Genomic DNA, 16,481 nt, shown 5'->3' with positions numbered 1-16,481 from the left:
CTTTTTATCTGCTTCCTCTTTTCTGTACATAAGTGCACTAAGCACTATTTTTGGTAGCAGAATGCACGAAGTTTTTATCATAAACCTGTACAGAGAGGATGTCTTTCTGAACCCACAGAGATGTATATCAATGGAACCTGGAATTCATGTTTGATAGAATGGAGATCTAATTAGGTGTGGTAAGAACCTAGGTAGATAAATAATTCAAAATTAATTGGAGAAACCAAACTAAACAGATTCATAATCCACTGAATGTGGGAGAAGTTGTAGAGATAGTCCTCGATGTGCGATTCTTATGGCCAGAAAACAGATACCAAGTGCCCTTATGCCCTTTGTGCCCTTTGTGGACAGCCCATTCACTGGAAGACTCCTCTTTGGAGAATTACCATCTCCTTACCAAAGGCAGCACATGCTCTGTGCCACACCATTACCCAGCTTAGCTCCAGCCACACTGCAAATACTCAATTCATGTCTTGGAAAATAGTTGAGTGTGGATGGTACAGACATCGAGATGTCACTCACTGCTCCTGGAGATCCTGTTTCAAAGGACAGGGGGTTGCCTGTCTGTTTTTAAACGTAAGGATATTTTAGAGAAAGAAAAACAATTTTTCATTAGGATACTTCCAATAGGGGTATTTCTGGCAGCAGCTGGAGGCAGAATGCTCTATAAATACAAAGGCATTAAATTGCACACAGCAGCAACCTGATCAGGGCTACCTTTTAATTTCCTGACATGAGCTGGCCGCTAACCCAATTACCCAGGGTCCCCGGAGGAGCCCTCATCCTTCCCAGGAAGCACAAAGCAAGAACCCAAGCATATCGCAGGGAGGTCAGCTGAGCTTTCACTGAAATCAAATGTCTTTTTGAGAACATATGGTCTGGAAGCAGGGATGGGGACAGGAGGGAGAGGTTGCTTGAAACACTTTGCTCCATTGAGAGATTTTTTCACTTGAAAACAGAAATGAAACATCCTCCATCTGCTTACATTGCTGAAAAGGAGCTCTGCTTTTGATTCAGTTATCTGGATTTCAGTAGAGGATGAAGACAAAGTTACTAAGTGGAACTAGTTTGAGACGGCCAGTGTTTGAAAACCCTTGTTCAGATACTAGATGTCTGCACCAAATTCACCACCTCACAGAGCCATGTCTGTCCAGGATGACAGATTTGATTCCCTGGGAAAAAATTATGATATTAGCAGCTGGTGAGAGAAACAGTAGAGTTAGGACTAAATACCAGTAAAGTTCCACTGGCTACAGGGTTTCCTAATCAGCCAGGGTCTTTATTAGGAGAAGCATGGATTTAAGAGATAGCTGCTTCTGATATCTGGAGATTACAGTCTCATCATCTCTGAAGTGGGGACCACCTCCAACATTCAGAGAGATGCAGGCACTTGGGCAGCACAAGGGTTACCAGGTTATTGCAAGTTTCTGTGAAGCAGGGTATTCCCAAAGACAGGGACAGGAGGGAAAGAGGAAGATAAGCTGAATGACCTTTGGGCTCTCTTATGCTGACTTATCCTTTCTGTTTCACTACCTGGCCATGCAGTGTCAGTATCCACACATTCCAGCAATCATTACATCAGAAATAATATTAGACAGATAGGATTCCAAGAGCTTGGGAGATTTGTAACAAAGAATTTGGGATCCCTGTTAAATTTTAATATGTTCTCTAGCATTTCTTATGGAAATGCATTAGGAGCAAAGGAACAAAGCCTTTGAAAGGAATAATTGTACTTGGAATTACTAACACCACAACAGATACAGCTCTGGGAAGAAAGAGAGTCACCTAGGTAAGAGAAATCATATGTTTTTACTGGATGATTGCCTGATCTGTGTCTTGCTGTTAAAAAGCCTCCTTTTTCTGCATCCAGATCAAGACTATCTTCCTTTACCCTCCTTCCTTAGATTTGTAGACTTCACTCTTACTGCACAAGAAACAGCTACTGGGTGACTCCTGAGAGCCAAGAGGCTAGCCCTTCAAAGACATTCAGACTGGGACATAACACCTCATTCAGGGCACGTTTCCTGTCCTGGGAATTCCCACTCCTGCTTTTAGCACATCAAATGAATGCAGATCTGGGAGACTCCTATCTTCTGCTTTCTGAAATAAGGTAATACCTGTCTATCACAGGACAGATCCCCAAGACCCCCTCAGTCTTTACTCTCTTTCTTGGAAGCCAACCAGTGATGTCTGCAAGAAACTGGGCAGAAGCCACTCACATATCTCAGAAAGCCACTTTTAGGACTCAGTCATGAGTAGGACTCTGAAAAGACAAATTTTAGCACTGGCAGGGAGAGGAAGACAACAGTTCTTCAGCAACATAATAAACATTATTTTTATTAAGAAGGAAAAGAAGACTCAAAGACTAGTGGAATACTGGATGACATCTCAATGCCTGGACAAGACTTTTTTTAGACAGTTATTTTCTTTGCCGAATGGTTTGTCACTGTGTAATGTAACACATGATTTCATGTGCACACAGTTCATGAAAGCAATTAGTGACCCAGCTTTGTTTCTTTTTCTGAACTGTTTATGCTCCATTTGGTTCTCTGCAGATGTGCCAGCACAAAACAGGGAGCAACACAGCTTTAGAAACAATACAGTCCAAAACAGACCCACCACTGGTCAAAGCCCAGCCCATCAGCAATGCAGGTGGTGTCTCTGTGATAACATATTCAAGAAAGGGTAAAACCATGCAGTACAGCAGCTGAGAGGGGTGAGAAAATATGGGAGAAACAGCCCTACAGATACCAAGGTCAGAGAAGAAGGAGGGAGAGGAGGTGCTTCAGGTGCCAGAGCAGAGATTACACTGCACTCCATGGTGAAGATCACGGTGAAGCAAGTTTTCCTCCTGCAGCCCATGGAGGACAACAGTAGTGTAGATATCCACCCTGCAGCCCATGGAAGACCCCACAGTGGAGCAGGTGGACATGCCCCGAAGAAAGTTACAGCTTGTGGAAAGTCTGTGGCAGAGCAAGCTCCTGGTAGGAGCTGCAGCCCATGAGAGGAGTCCATGCAGAAGTAGGTTTTGTAGCAGGAACTGTGGCCTGTGGGGGACACACACTGGAGCAGTTTGTTCCTGAAGGACCGTAGCCTGTGGAAAGAACCCATGTTGGAGCAGTTTGTGAAGAACTGCAGTCTATGGGAAGTACTCACTTTGGAGAAGTTCATGAAAAACTGTATCATGTGAGAGGGACCTCACACTGCAGTGGGAGAACAGTGTGAGGAGGAAAGAGCAGCACGGATGAAGTGTGATACACTGACCACAAACTCCCAGTCTCTGTTCACCTGTGCTGCTTGGGGCAGAGGAGGTAGGTGGCATGAGTGAGTTGAGCCTCAGAAGAAGCAGAAGGAGGAGGAAAGTGGTTTTGGTTTTGTTTTTATTTCTCAACATCCTACTCTCTTATTAACTGGCAATAAATTAAATTAATATTCCCTAAGTTGAGTTTTGCCCATTACAATAATTGCTGAATGATCTCCCTGTCACTATCTCAACCCACAAGCATTCTCAGCATATTTTTTGCCTCTGTCCTGCTGAGGAAGGAGAGTGAGAGAGCAACTTGGTGGGCACCTGGTGGCCAGTGAAGGTCAACCCACCACACTGACACATAAAGAAAGACTGACATCACTGGCCTTGTCACAATGCCACTCTTCTACAAGGTGACACACAGGATTGCGACTTCAGAGAGGCAGCAGAGGTGTGGAGGGCAAAGCTGCAAGGTCATGTTTAACCAGCCAATGTCCAAAATAAAACCTCTGAACCCACATACACAAGCCATGTGTCATCTGAAATTACATCTGTGTCTTGAAGACAAACAAATTGCTGTAGAACAGAAAGGCCATGGGTGGCTAGAGCGTGAATGGCAAGGGTATATTCTCTCTAAAACTGACAAGGTAAACTGACAAGGTATATTGACCTTTTAAAAGAGACCTGCCAAACTGCTGAAATTTCTCTATCCATCATTCGAGAAGGCCAGAGAGATCTAGACCTACGCTGTAGCGCCCAGAGTTAAAGAGCTATATTTGGTCATTGTAGTCACAAGACAGACAGTGATGGGAGCAAAGAGGCAATGCGGTGGACAAAACCAAGGATGCCCAGCTCTGAAAAATGCCTCTCCCTTGCAAGTTGGAGGGCATGCTTTCTTCTACTGGCCATCCCCACTGGCCAGACATGAATGTAGTTATCATCTTCTCCATTTGCAGTGAGCATTATCACAGGTTGCTCAGGTTTCCCTGAGCTTTGCAGAGCAGAGGGGTGTGCTCTTCTACTGGACAAAGCTGTGAAGATGCTCATTTCCCACTGTCTGCTGGTGCTTCAGCAAGGCCAAGAGCAGCAGAGCACAGGTTTTCTGGGGACAGTGCCTCTCCATAGGGGCACTGGGACTGGAATCTGCTGGAATCCTAGACTCCAGATTCAGCAGCTTCCTATATGAGCCTGCTAGTTAGGGCTAATTAATGCTCTCTGGGGGCACATTCCAGATGGAAGGGGAAAGTGAGAGACAGGCATCCAGACAGGCCGACACTTGAGACATCTGAGCCAGTTGGGCTCCGTGGGCAGAGTGTTCTGCTTGCCACTTTTCCCAGTGAGTCTTGCCTGCCCTGCAGCATCACGACAGGAGAACCTGAGACAGCAAAGCTCTGGTGTCCGTGCAGTTCCCTTGTTGCAATACATTGATCAGAGCTCTCTCAAAGAAAGTGGCCTGGATATCTGAGACACCTATTGATTGGTCCATTGGCTCTCTTCCTGCTCTGATCCTCATTCACTCAGCATTGCCTGAATAACCTGCACTTCTATGTTAGGGGAAGTCTCTTAAAGGGCTACATTCACAGCTGTTTGCCGAGCTGCAGCCCATGTAGGGAGGAGAGATGTCTGGTGACCTTATATGCAGGCTCCAAGGGGAGAACCTGAGTCCCTCCTGCAGCATCAAGCTGAGCACTTCAAGTATTAGGCAGAACTTGAAGTCATGGCTACTTGTTTTTGCCATCTTTGAGTACTGGTGCCTTCTGCTTGAAGAACAGGCTCATGCCACATGCCCATCAGGCAGGAAATGATATGTACATCAGGTATGGTGAGAATAACCAGGAAAATGAGAAGAAATCAGGAAGCCCTTAATTAGTTACTAATGGAATATCACACTTCTCTTCTTGAACAAAAAACCAGTTCCTTGACCCAGAAATATCCCCACTAAGTTACAAACCTTCTGCCAAGGACATCAAGGAGAAACATGTCAAGAGAAGAACTGGTTTCTAGATCTTGCCTTTAAACAAACAACTGTTTTCCTCCAAACTTGTGATAATCAAGCAGGAGGAAAAACATGGCTTAGCAACCTTCTGCCATGGATGAACCCAGGAATGAAGAGATACACCAAGGGAAAGTTGGAAGGGGAACTACTAAAAGGAAAAAAAAAACATTGCTCAAATATCAAGACACATCTTGTCCTAATGAATGCTTGGAGACTGTACAATAGGCTCTCTGGGGAAACCAAGACATTGGGGATTTTTAAAAACAGTTAAAGTATTAGAACTGTACAGCTGGGAACACTTGGCACCAGAAAAGCAATGGATGAGCTAATAAGATGACTGATCAGCGATGGAAAAGACTAATGAACCCTTTCTAATCCAAAATCCCTTGTCAATTCTGCATTTTGAGCAAATCAAACAATTGTGGATTTGTTCTTTCTAGAAACTCCTGGCTCTGTGGAGACCAAAGAGTGTAAAACCATTTTTCTCCCTTCTTGGATTTGGCTTTTAAAGATGTGTATTGATTGAATTCTGTATATTAATACCATGTGCTTCCACCAGGCTTCACATAAAGTTAACTAATTGGTCCTCATAATCCTTTTGCAAAGCAAAGTAGTAGGACCCTTATTTCTCAGCTTGGAATACTGAGCAAAAGAAAGAGAAAAAAAATGCCTGACCAACATCACTTGACCACTCTGTGTTAGGGCAGAGGAGTCCTATTTGCAAACTGCTAGTGTAGTCTCCTCTTGATATTATCATGAGCTCTTGTATCCCAATGGTATCAATAAATCTTTATGCTGTATATTCCACAGCACTAAACATTATGGGCAGGATCACAGATACACTAACATCAATAGCAAACCACCCTTCCCCAGAGACTTTAATGATGCCGGATCAATCCCGATATGAATAACTAAATACACTAATAAAAGCAGCCTTGGAGTCAAATTTCAGTTTGCCATGAGTAGTATCCCATAGAGTTCAGGAGTTCATGCACAGCATAGTGTGAGTGAATCTATGTTGCTTTCCAGACTAACTCTGATTTGGAAGGAGTTAACTGTTTTCCCACAGCTTGAAAGCTAAGACACAAAACCTTCACAGGACCCTGCTTCGAAGAGTGTTGAACTTCCAAAATTGGAAGCAGAAGACACCTTGGCCACACAGTCAGCATGCCAGCACCAGCTCCTGTGACTCTGCTCCAACAGCTGCCAGCCCTGAGAGACTCAACTGCTTGGATGCAGGGCAGCATAGATATAGGCAGCCAGCAAGCCTGGACCCATGCTGCTGCTCTGCTGCTCCAGTGACTGGAGCCACTACAGGCCTTTAAGGTTGTTTTATGGGATTCATATGAATAGGCCACAGTGCATTATAAACCTGCGCTCCCACTAAAGCCAGTGTCACTAGTGTGTGTTGGCACGTGGGAAAGGGGATACATCCCCTCCCTGAACTATCACATGAAGAGAAGCAGGTTTTCAGTGGTCCCTCTCTAACTACAAAGCAGGTGCCTCCTTCCCAGCAGTAGATCAAGATCCTCTGAGTCTACCACCTCTACATCTAGGTCAGGGTGGGCCAGACTACACAAGTCTGCATCTCTGGCCCTTGGTAACTGGTGTGCTCTAGAAGGAAGATTTTTAACGACAGAAAGTACACATCCATTGAAGAACAAAACTGGTTTAATACCTAATCTACATTCTTTACAACATTGGCTGCCATCAACCTGCCCCTCAAGAAATGAGAGCGCCCTACTGAGACGGAATACACACTCAAGTGACATCATACAATTCATCACCAGCTGCTATGATGTTATGACCTGGAAGAGAGTTGTGTGCTAGTGTCTTGGCTCCAGCATACAGGACTTCTGCAGTCCGCAGCCAGCTGCTGTTCCTTGTGGTTAAGCTGAGGGGACCATGCTCTACCAGGCACAGCAATGCAGGAGGTTACGTGCAATGCTTCTCCTTCCCGCCCCTCCTCCCCTCATTGCCTTTCCCAGAGGGACCCAAGGGAAACAAAGTTTTAAAGTCAATCTGTAAGAATGTGTTTAATTGCCACTGAATTCCCTATGGTTCACCTTGAATGGACAAGGATTGAGGAGGAGGAAAAACAGCACAAGAGAGAAGCTGAATACTGCTCAGAGACCTCTGAACACATCAAGAGACTGAGCACAACATAGGTTGAGCATGCAGGGCAGCAATCCACAGCTCCCAGACAAACTTGTGCTACCACCCATCTTCAGAAAGTCTCTTGAGTGGTAATATGGGCAGACCTTCATTGCACAGGGTGCCACATTAACAGGGTGCATTAACTCTGTCCTTCCCTTATGATGTCCAGCCAACCCAGTCATGATCATGAAAGAGCTTCTCCTCCTCAACAATGAAAAATGAACTGGGGGAAAGAAGAGCAACACCCTCCAGCGCAGGGTTAGTTTGGGAAAGGAAGCAGTCTGGCACAGCCAGTTTCCAGTTATTTGTCAAATTTGCAAGTAGTAGAAATAATATCCTAGCACAAGGGTGCTGACTAGAACCACTCTCCTCTCTGGACTTCCCTCTTAGTCACTGCCCATCCTGACTGTTACAAAGCCTGTAAAAAGATTCCTTCAGAAAGCCAGAGTAGGCAAGCGTGTAGTTAGCCTCGGAGATCCTGCAAGGCCTGGAGTCCCAGGCACTGTTAGGACAGAGAAAAATTCTCATTCTGACTCTCTTACCTTCTTTTAGCATCCCCACTTTGAGGCATTTCATGAAGCGACAGGCCTGACAGGATTTGCGCCTCCGTTTCGTGATCTCACATTCATTGGTAGCCGGGCAGCTGTATTCAATATTCCCTGAAATCAAACACAGAGATGGTCACCTAGGAATCACGTTTTCCCCACTGATCCAGGGACAGGCTGTAGTGCCCAGATATTCCCAACACCATCAGTCTGTGTATGTTGTACGTTTGCTCGCTAATTTGCACAGACGCATCCTCTGAGACTACAGCCAGCTGACCTATCCAAGGGGCTGATTGCAGTGCTGGGCTTTCAGGCACGTGTCCTCTAGGTATGTCATTGTCCCCTGTGCTGCACCCTTTATAATCTGGCCTGTTCCCTGAAGTCCAGGGCTGAGCATGGGAGCAGTTCAGACATTAGCAGCATTTCCTTTGCTGCCAGTCTTGCTCCGCGTCTGTGGGATGGATGTCATCTGTCCTTTCTTGCCTTGCTTGGGGAACCAGCATTTTCTCCTTTGCTTCCTCCTACCAGCAGGTATACTACAGGTAGCAGGGAAGCAGTAGGTCTAGATTGAGAAAGAGATAAGACGTCCTGTAAAATGAACATAGGTTACCTGTGCAAATCTTCACAGTTTTACTTTATTAGTTCTTGTACACCTGCCTCTCATCCCTTTGCACAGACCATTATCGCTTCTCATTCCCTTTTCGTTTACGATCACGTTGCAACACTGTCTCCAAGATAAAACAGGGAAAGAAACATCCCAAATTTATTTCTAGTCAAATCATATTGTACTGGAAGCCAAGAATGTAACTGAAACATGGAGCAAGGGTCTGATATGAGGATGTAAGTGGAATTATGCTGGATGACAGTGGAAGGTAACAATTATTTAGTACTAGAAGACAACAAAAAAACCCAACTGTCTCCATCCTGCCATTCATTTCGAGATGATGTTTCTGAAGAGGGCTATTCAATGTTTGCTGCAGGGATGGACTAGATACTGGTAAATCAGGCAGCACTGAAAAGGGTATCTAAGCTCTACAGTCAATTCAGGAGAATGGAAAAGTTGGCCTGATGATCAAAGGAAGGAAACAGATTCAGGAGTTCAATCAGAGCTGTAGGGAGGAATGTAGGTAAGAGCTGAGACAATAACAGTATGGACTTTGTAAAACATCAGATTAGAAGCAGAGTTTACAGTTTGTTAGCACTGGGACAGGACTTGATTTTTGTTCCTACTTCTGTAATGGATTTTTATATTCTAGTGCAAGACCCTTCCCTCTCTAAATAAAGATCAACAATCTGATATATATCAATCTTTGGGTGTGGTGATTAGACCTTGGGGCTAACTAAGCTGTTGGAAAGCCCCTTGAAAATCTGAGTGGAAAAGCAGAGCACAGATTCATTAGAAAGAAAGCACTGTTTATTTCAGTATTCTTGGCCCATTCTGGGTGAAACTCCAGGAGCTCACAGCCCCTAAAGCCAAGAGGTGATTGGCCTGTTAGTTACAAACATTCTACCTCTTGCTTCTTGTTTTGTCACAAGACTTGCAACTTGACCCTAGGCTCCACCCCAGCCACCCCATTCTTCACCACTGCTCATCTACCCCCAAAATACAGTTTGTCTGCAGGAGCACAGTGTGCTGCACAAGTTGCTTCCGTTCAGGCTGTATTTCGTCATTGTGCAGCACCTGAATTTCAATAGCCAGCCACATATCAATGTTCTCAGAGAGCTGGAAATTGAGATTCAAGCTTGATCTCAAGGTAATAAACAAACTCCTGCTCTAAACACAGAGTTTCAGCACATTACAGACCCATGAGTATGGTGGCCACGATCTCATGATCAGATACTTGCTGTGCCCCACACAGGAAGGAACGCAGCAGGAACAAACCTGGGAAAAAACTCAGAGTCTCACTTTGTTAAAGTTTTGCCTTTGTTTCGGTGTTAACCTTTCTCACCAAACCCAGGATGAGAGTTCTAGAGAGACACAAGATTTCATGTTTTGTGGTCCAAAGGCCAAAAATTTGACCCCTTACACAGAGACACTACACCAAGGGCACTGAGCCTTTATAGCAGCTGGAGGCAGTGACAGTCCTCATCTGAAAGCTCAAGGTCCCTCCACAGTGTCAAGAAGATCCCCCAGCTTCCCCATGCCTCCAGGCCCTGGTCCCCTTGACAAGCAAAGTACTGGAAAGGGTCTACAAAAAATATACCACAACTAAATGTGACAGTGTCAGAGTATGTGCAGGTAATAGTTACCATACACATGCCGGATGCACACAGCAGTTCTTAAAGGCATTTCTGTACTGAGATCATGACTGTTAAAGGAGCAGAGCCAGAGGAGAGGGAGCACTGGGCAAGCACCCCTTCCTGGACAGCAAAGCAGTGGTCACCAGGTAGTGCAGCAGCCCCATAGTCTGCTGGTTAGCACATATGAAAAAATACATTCAGCACTGGTGTGACATCTCATTCAGCATGCTTGTTTGCCTTCACATTTAACACAGGCTCATGTGTCTCTTCCACACACTGTGCCCAGTCTGAGGGAAGAAAGCACCAGCAGCTGTGTCTTACAGTCCTCTCTATAGGTGCAAATGCTAGAGGTGAGGCTCACTGTACCCTCTTCACACAAGACAATGCTGCCAAAGCAAATGGCATTTTATGCCAGGCCCAAAAACATGCTGTGTGCTGCATGGACTGAGAGCCACAGCTGGGGGCAATACCTGCCATTATTGCAGGAAGCAGCGACATGACCAGGGGAGGCACAATAAGCATTACCCAAGCAGAACTCAATCACGAAAAACTATAATCTCCAAAAGTTTAACAAAGTTCTCTGACTTTTTTTTTTTTTGTGTCTCAATTTCTTTTATGGGTCCTGGGGCTGGCTGCCAGCACAGTGAGCTGCTCACAGCTCCCTGTAATTTCTGTAAGTGCCCTGTGATAAAGTGATGAGATTAACTCATCGAAATTCCAACAACCTCCCAGTGGCTGGCGGTCACACCAGCAGCCCAGCTGCCAGCGCAGGGGGCTCAGAGAGACATTCCCCTTCACTGCCGCAGCTGGAGGTGCTGCAAAGTCCTGCAGAAGAGTGTCAGCATACAAGGATGCCCTTGCAACTCTCTATGCAACAACAGAATTTGAGTCAAGTCTCTGTGTGTAATGAACAGTAGATTATGTGACCCAGAAGGAAAGGTCAGAAAAAAACACATAATCTGATAGGCAAGGCCTTGCTTTGAGCTGTTGCTTATTAGAGAGATTTCCTTTACCTAGATAATATTTACATTGATCTGAAAAAAAATGGTAAAACCTCACCGATACCACAGCACAAGATTTACCTAAAAATGGCTTAAAAAAAAAATCAAGTGATGAATGACAGGATCACAGTTTGGATTTCTTCACATGTCCCCTTGGAGGGCAAGTCACTTCCTCTCTGTGTCCTAGTTTGCTCATCTGCAAAATGATACGAACACCAAACCTACCTTCTGGGAAGATTTCAAGTCTTTATTCATTAAGGTTTAACTGTACTTTAAAGCCTTTAGATGAGAGATACTAAGAAACAGCGGAGGACTATTAAAGTGATAGATCATGTTTTTTATGCTGGAGAACTGCAAAATTACCCTATTTTCTACAAAATTAGACCTTTGACTTGTCATTTCCAGTGCACACATAATAGGAGCACCTGAAAATTGTACACCAGATCTTGATCATTCAAGAGATCCTATATTCACCCTACTTCTCTGGAATGGGAGGGACTGGGAAGAGGAGAATGCCTCCCTGAGCTTGGGGAGCACAACGAAGTCCTACCCAGCTCCTTCTTAAATTGTGGATAGGGCTCCTCAGGAGAGTTGAGTTTGGAATTAGTACAGCACTGAGGGCACAAGCTACTCCCTGCTTCCTGATTCTAACCTTTTAGAAAGCCTTTCCACAAGGAAACTCAGGAAAGACTAGATAGAAATAACCAAGAAAGTCTTTAAAGCTAAATAATTTTCAGCGTCTGATTGCTGAAGAAAACTCATCTCTCTTTTTCTGGTTTCTTCTTCATTGCTATTCACTTAAATTAGCCCATCTAAATGAGGCATCATAGCCCAAGTCCTGATGTGAGGAGAGGTACTTTGTAAAAGTCAGAGGAAAATCTCTCCAATGATCTGTATGAGGTAAGAAAGGTTATTTTTAAGCTCCAGTTTTCAAAGAAAGGAATCCAAATATTGAACCTGTAAAGCTTCATTTAGGAACTTGAACCTGATTTTCAGCAGGGCTGTTCTATGCTTCAAGGGACATGTCCCTGATCTAGGTGCTTGAGTCAACACACAACATCAACAGAGGCTCCTATTTTTGGAAAGGAAAAATATCAACACAAAAAAAACCCCCAAACCCCACAAAACAAAAAAACACCCCCCCCCCCAACAAAAAAATACTCCAACAAAAACAAAGCTCCCCACAAGTGTTTATCACTTGCAGGAAAATGAGAGTTTGGAAAAGCAGGTGAGATAAGCCCTAGTGCTTGGATTAACCAAAATTTTACTTCATGTGGCTGATAACAGTAAAAAACCCAGAAATGTGAGCACTTGACACTATGAGAGGAAAAGGGAATACGCAGAGGTGTAACAACAGCACTGTTCGCCTCCTCAGGGTGGCACACCTGGCTCCTGCTCCACAAAAGAGGACTTGGACATTTAGTACAACTCAAATCAGTTTCCTGCTTGCACAGGGAAGCAGGACATGGGCCCTGGGGCTCCCTACCAGCAGCAAGTTTGTCTATAGGGTTTCAGACACAGAAATACTTTACAGAAGTTGCACAGAAAAGGTCCTTCTGCACAGAGTTCTCTGTATAGGTGCACTGAGGCAAAGAGAAAACACGAGACTAATAGACCTGAGGTTGCACTGGAGGTGGTTTTTTAAATCCAAGCCAAGATCTGTGAACAGTAAGCAGCAGTCAGGTGCTAGATCATGAAATACTGCACTTTCCCTGGTTAAGCTTCAGAAGCTTTTGGAAAGCTGTGAACTCCCACCTGAAAAGTAGCAGGCACATTTCTGAGAAGGACAGAACAGTGCTTGGCTTCCATGCTGCTACTGCAGGGACTTAAACTTCCTTTGTGCATGTAGATGGCAATGTTCTTCTGCTCATGAAAATCTTTCTCAACTGCTGCTCCCTTCCCATGAGCCACTCTAAGCACCGTAACAACAACCACGAAGCCCTAGAAGACTATGGCTTTTATTACAAGCCTGTTATAAATCCCTAGAAGTCTTCTGAACTGCATTATCCACGTTTTAAGCCCCTTATTGATGTAAAGGCATACAAACAAGGCAGTTCTGTTGCTACTCTCACTGGGTTTGAAGCTTGAAAGACTCAACAGGAAATCCACAGATGCAGGGACTTTGCCTGATACACCACTTGCCTATCCAGAAGATGATGGTAAATGTGTCTCTTCTCTCTGACTCTCCAGTAACCAGTTCTTCCAATGTCACTCCTCGCAAGTCCTGTTGTATCACCTTAGGGGTGTGAGTTCCATGCACACAAGGAGATGATTCACAAAGATCAGAAAGAGAAATCTTAATTCAGATTTATTTTGCTGAGCCCTAAGCTTTTATTTTATATTAATGGGTCATTTTAGAAATAGCCTTAATTTTCACCATTTGAAGATGAAAAATAGATGAAGGGTATTCATAGTCATGAATATGTTGAATAATAAAGGACTCATATGATTACACAGCACTGCAATCAGTTAATATTCAAAAGAGACAAAACTACCTACTAGTTGTAATGACTGTTGAACAAAAAATTATATCTGATTGATACATAATGCTCTATCTACTGAGTAAACTATTCAGAGAAGAAATAGAGTTAGATTAAGAATTTGTACCATGTAAGAAAGCCAGCATTTGCCTTTGTCCTAAATTTGGATGAAAGTATTGTTTAGGATTTCCACGGAACAGAAATGCAAAAAGTTTTAATTTAGAAACATCCAAACCACAATAGCTTTCATGTAACATACCTGTTCCATTACATTCAGCTAATATGAAATTTTTGGTTTCAAATCAGACCTCTCTTGAGCATCAATAGCAGCACACTTCAACATGCTTGAAATTCAAATTCTCTCCTATCTGCACTAGATTGCACATTCCACAATATTCACGGTCAGGTGACATCCATGACACATGTGAGGACACTTGCGCCATGGAGGTCAATGTAGATTGCCAATAGAATATAATCTCACGATACAATGCAATGATAGAGAAACATGATTTAAATTTTGTCAGGCAGCCTAGCTGACTGAAAATGTGTCAGGTCAGTTCAGAACTTCTGGCTCTGCCTCAAAGCATGGGAAGTCCAAACCTTAGGTTCAAAATAACATGTTCAGAGAGAACAGGCCTGCAGCCCAGTGGCATGTTCTGTCATCTTGTTTCAGGTTTTCACTTTTCCATCTCAAGCATTTCCAGTGCTGCAAAGTGGAAATGACACACAGGTTTCCAATCCTTGATCTTTCTTTTGGGCCATGTAACACAACAGGTGAGAGGTCATAGGTGTGACACCCCCCCATAATCTGTGGGACAGGTTAGGATGTGTTGTGTGATCCTGTCTTTGTTCAGCAAAACCAAACACTCCAATTCATCTTGAACTGAATCAATGGTTTGGATTTTCCTGCCTTCTTTTCTTTTTCCTATCATTAAATTTTTTCTTGGGGAAATCTGACTTGGTAAAAATTCCGCTTTTCTTTGGAAAAATCCTACTGACAGAAAATTCTCACACAGCAATATTAGTGACCTCAGAGATAACCAGTCATGTCCCTGCTAGCATTTAGCCTATCTTCTCTCCATCATTTGAAAACAACAGCCCTTGTGTTGTCCAGGACAGGCTGGCCTCATCTGGCTAAGTGGGAAAGTGAGTTGCAGAGCTGTCATGCTCAAATAAGATCTGCAGCTTGAATGCCACTCTTCCGCTGTTCTGCTACAGCAGCAGAGGGAATGAAGAGGCTATTGCAAGATGCTCCTGCCCCACGATAGGCAGGTTTTACATAAGTTCATGCAACTAAAAGAACCCCATAGGCAGACTGGGGTCATTTGTAGCAGGGGAGTGGGGCTAGTTGGAAGGGCAAATTCATGTGAAGCTTCTCTTTCATGATCAGGGGTATCTAGATAGTGTAATAATTCAGGACAGATTTAGACTCATTTTATGGCAGCATGCATACCTAACGTAGGGCCAGCAGAATAAGTACTGTCATAGTATTCATTAGATTTTCATCTGTCAGTACTCAAGCACAGAGAAGTGAAGTGGCTGGTCTGAGACCACAAAAGCCTGATGATGAATTTACCTACTGCATCTGGGGAATCCTGGGATCCTCGCTCCATCTCTGTGCTCTAACCATTGAGTCAATGCCACTCCCAGATACCAAATCATGGCAAGTCTTTTGATATTAGCAGGGAATGCAGTGGTATAACATACACATCTGCATGCTTTCTGCAATGTTAGGTAGACTGAATGAAGATGTTTTCACTTGGTCTGTTAGATGCTTAACACAGCTACTGAATATAATAAAGTTGCAGGATAAACACCTTCTGTAAATGCTCTTACCGCTCGCCTTCTCTTTTACATGATCCTTAAATCCTTTTCCCTGCACACTCAGGGCTATGCTTGGATATCACATGCACTGCAGCAGAGCCCCAGGAATGGTACACTTTCTTGACTCAACCAAACTCTGCAGCCCTATTTGCTGCCGACTCCCGTGGGTTCAGCCTTTAGTTTCATAGTTGAAATTGCTCACCCTCAGGCACAGCACCCTTGACTCTCACACTCTTTGGAATAAAAGCATTTTGGTACCTCAGTCGCCAGAGCAATCTGATGACAGAGTGAGAGAGATTTCCACTTATTTCTGTCCCCCATCTGTTACACGTTAACAGGCAATCAATTAAGGAACCACAGGGAGAAAGAATATGGCTGTGCTGGGGAGAGAAGGCTGGAAGGAAGCACTCTCCCCTCTTGGGATTAAGTCAGCTGACACATCACTCAGGCTGACACAGGCTCTAGGTACTGTTACCCTGCATCATTTTCTTTTGATTCTCTCTGAAAACTCTTCAAAAGTTCCTAGGTCTTCTCCTCTTTCTCCAGGTCTCTTCTACTCTGCCACAGAGTTGCTCCAGTATTGGTCCCAGGAGGAGTTACTTATCTTGTTTCTTCCTGTATTAGGAGCCCCTAGGACTTTGCTTCAGAATGCTACCCTGTCCCTCCTTTAGCACCTGAATATGCCTAAAAGAAACACTAGGAATGGCTCAAGAGCTGGAGGAGGGATGGAGTCAATGCTGACAGTCAGAAGTGCAAGTAAAAATTCACATTTAATCACAGAGATTAAGCAATGACAAATCACACAAAGCCCTGCCAGAGAACTGGTCAGTGCCCTAAAGATGGCAATGATTTCCACATGGCATAATAAAGAAGAAAGTGTCAGTGAGGAAGAGTGATTATTTCCACAGCTGGATAATAAGAAGGAGAGTCATCTAAAATCTAAGAAACCAAGCTAGAAATAGTGACTTTTGCAGAGACCTGGAATGAACT

At 44.1% G+C, this 16,481-nt stretch overlaps 1 protein-coding gene across 3 annotated transcripts in view; it reads right to left on the bottom strand.

Moving 5' to 3' along the window:
* Nucleotides 1–16,481, bottom strand: part of ESRRB (estrogen related receptor beta) — a 130,333-nt gene that overhangs the window by 25,073 nt on the left and 88,779 nt on the right. For all 3 annotated transcript variants that reach the window (XM_032690645.1, XM_032690646.1, XM_032690644.1), the window contains one exon: nucleotides 7,943–8,059. In XM_032690645.1, coding sequence (XP_032546536.1) covers nucleotides 7,943–8,059 — 117 coding nt within the window. The remainder of the gene's footprint in view (nucleotides 1–7,942; nucleotides 8,060–16,481) is intronic.

This window comes from Chiroxiphia lanceolata, chromosome 6 (genome assembly GCF_009829145.1).
Source record: "Chiroxiphia lanceolata isolate bChiLan1 chromosome 6, bChiLan1.pri, whole genome shotgun sequence".
In the NCBI taxonomy this organism is placed as follows: Eukaryota; Metazoa; Chordata; class Aves; order Passeriformes; family Pipridae; genus Chiroxiphia; species Chiroxiphia lanceolata.
The sequence above is the reverse complement of the archived record's forward strand: the minus strand, read 5'-3'. Positions and strand labels throughout refer to the sequence as shown.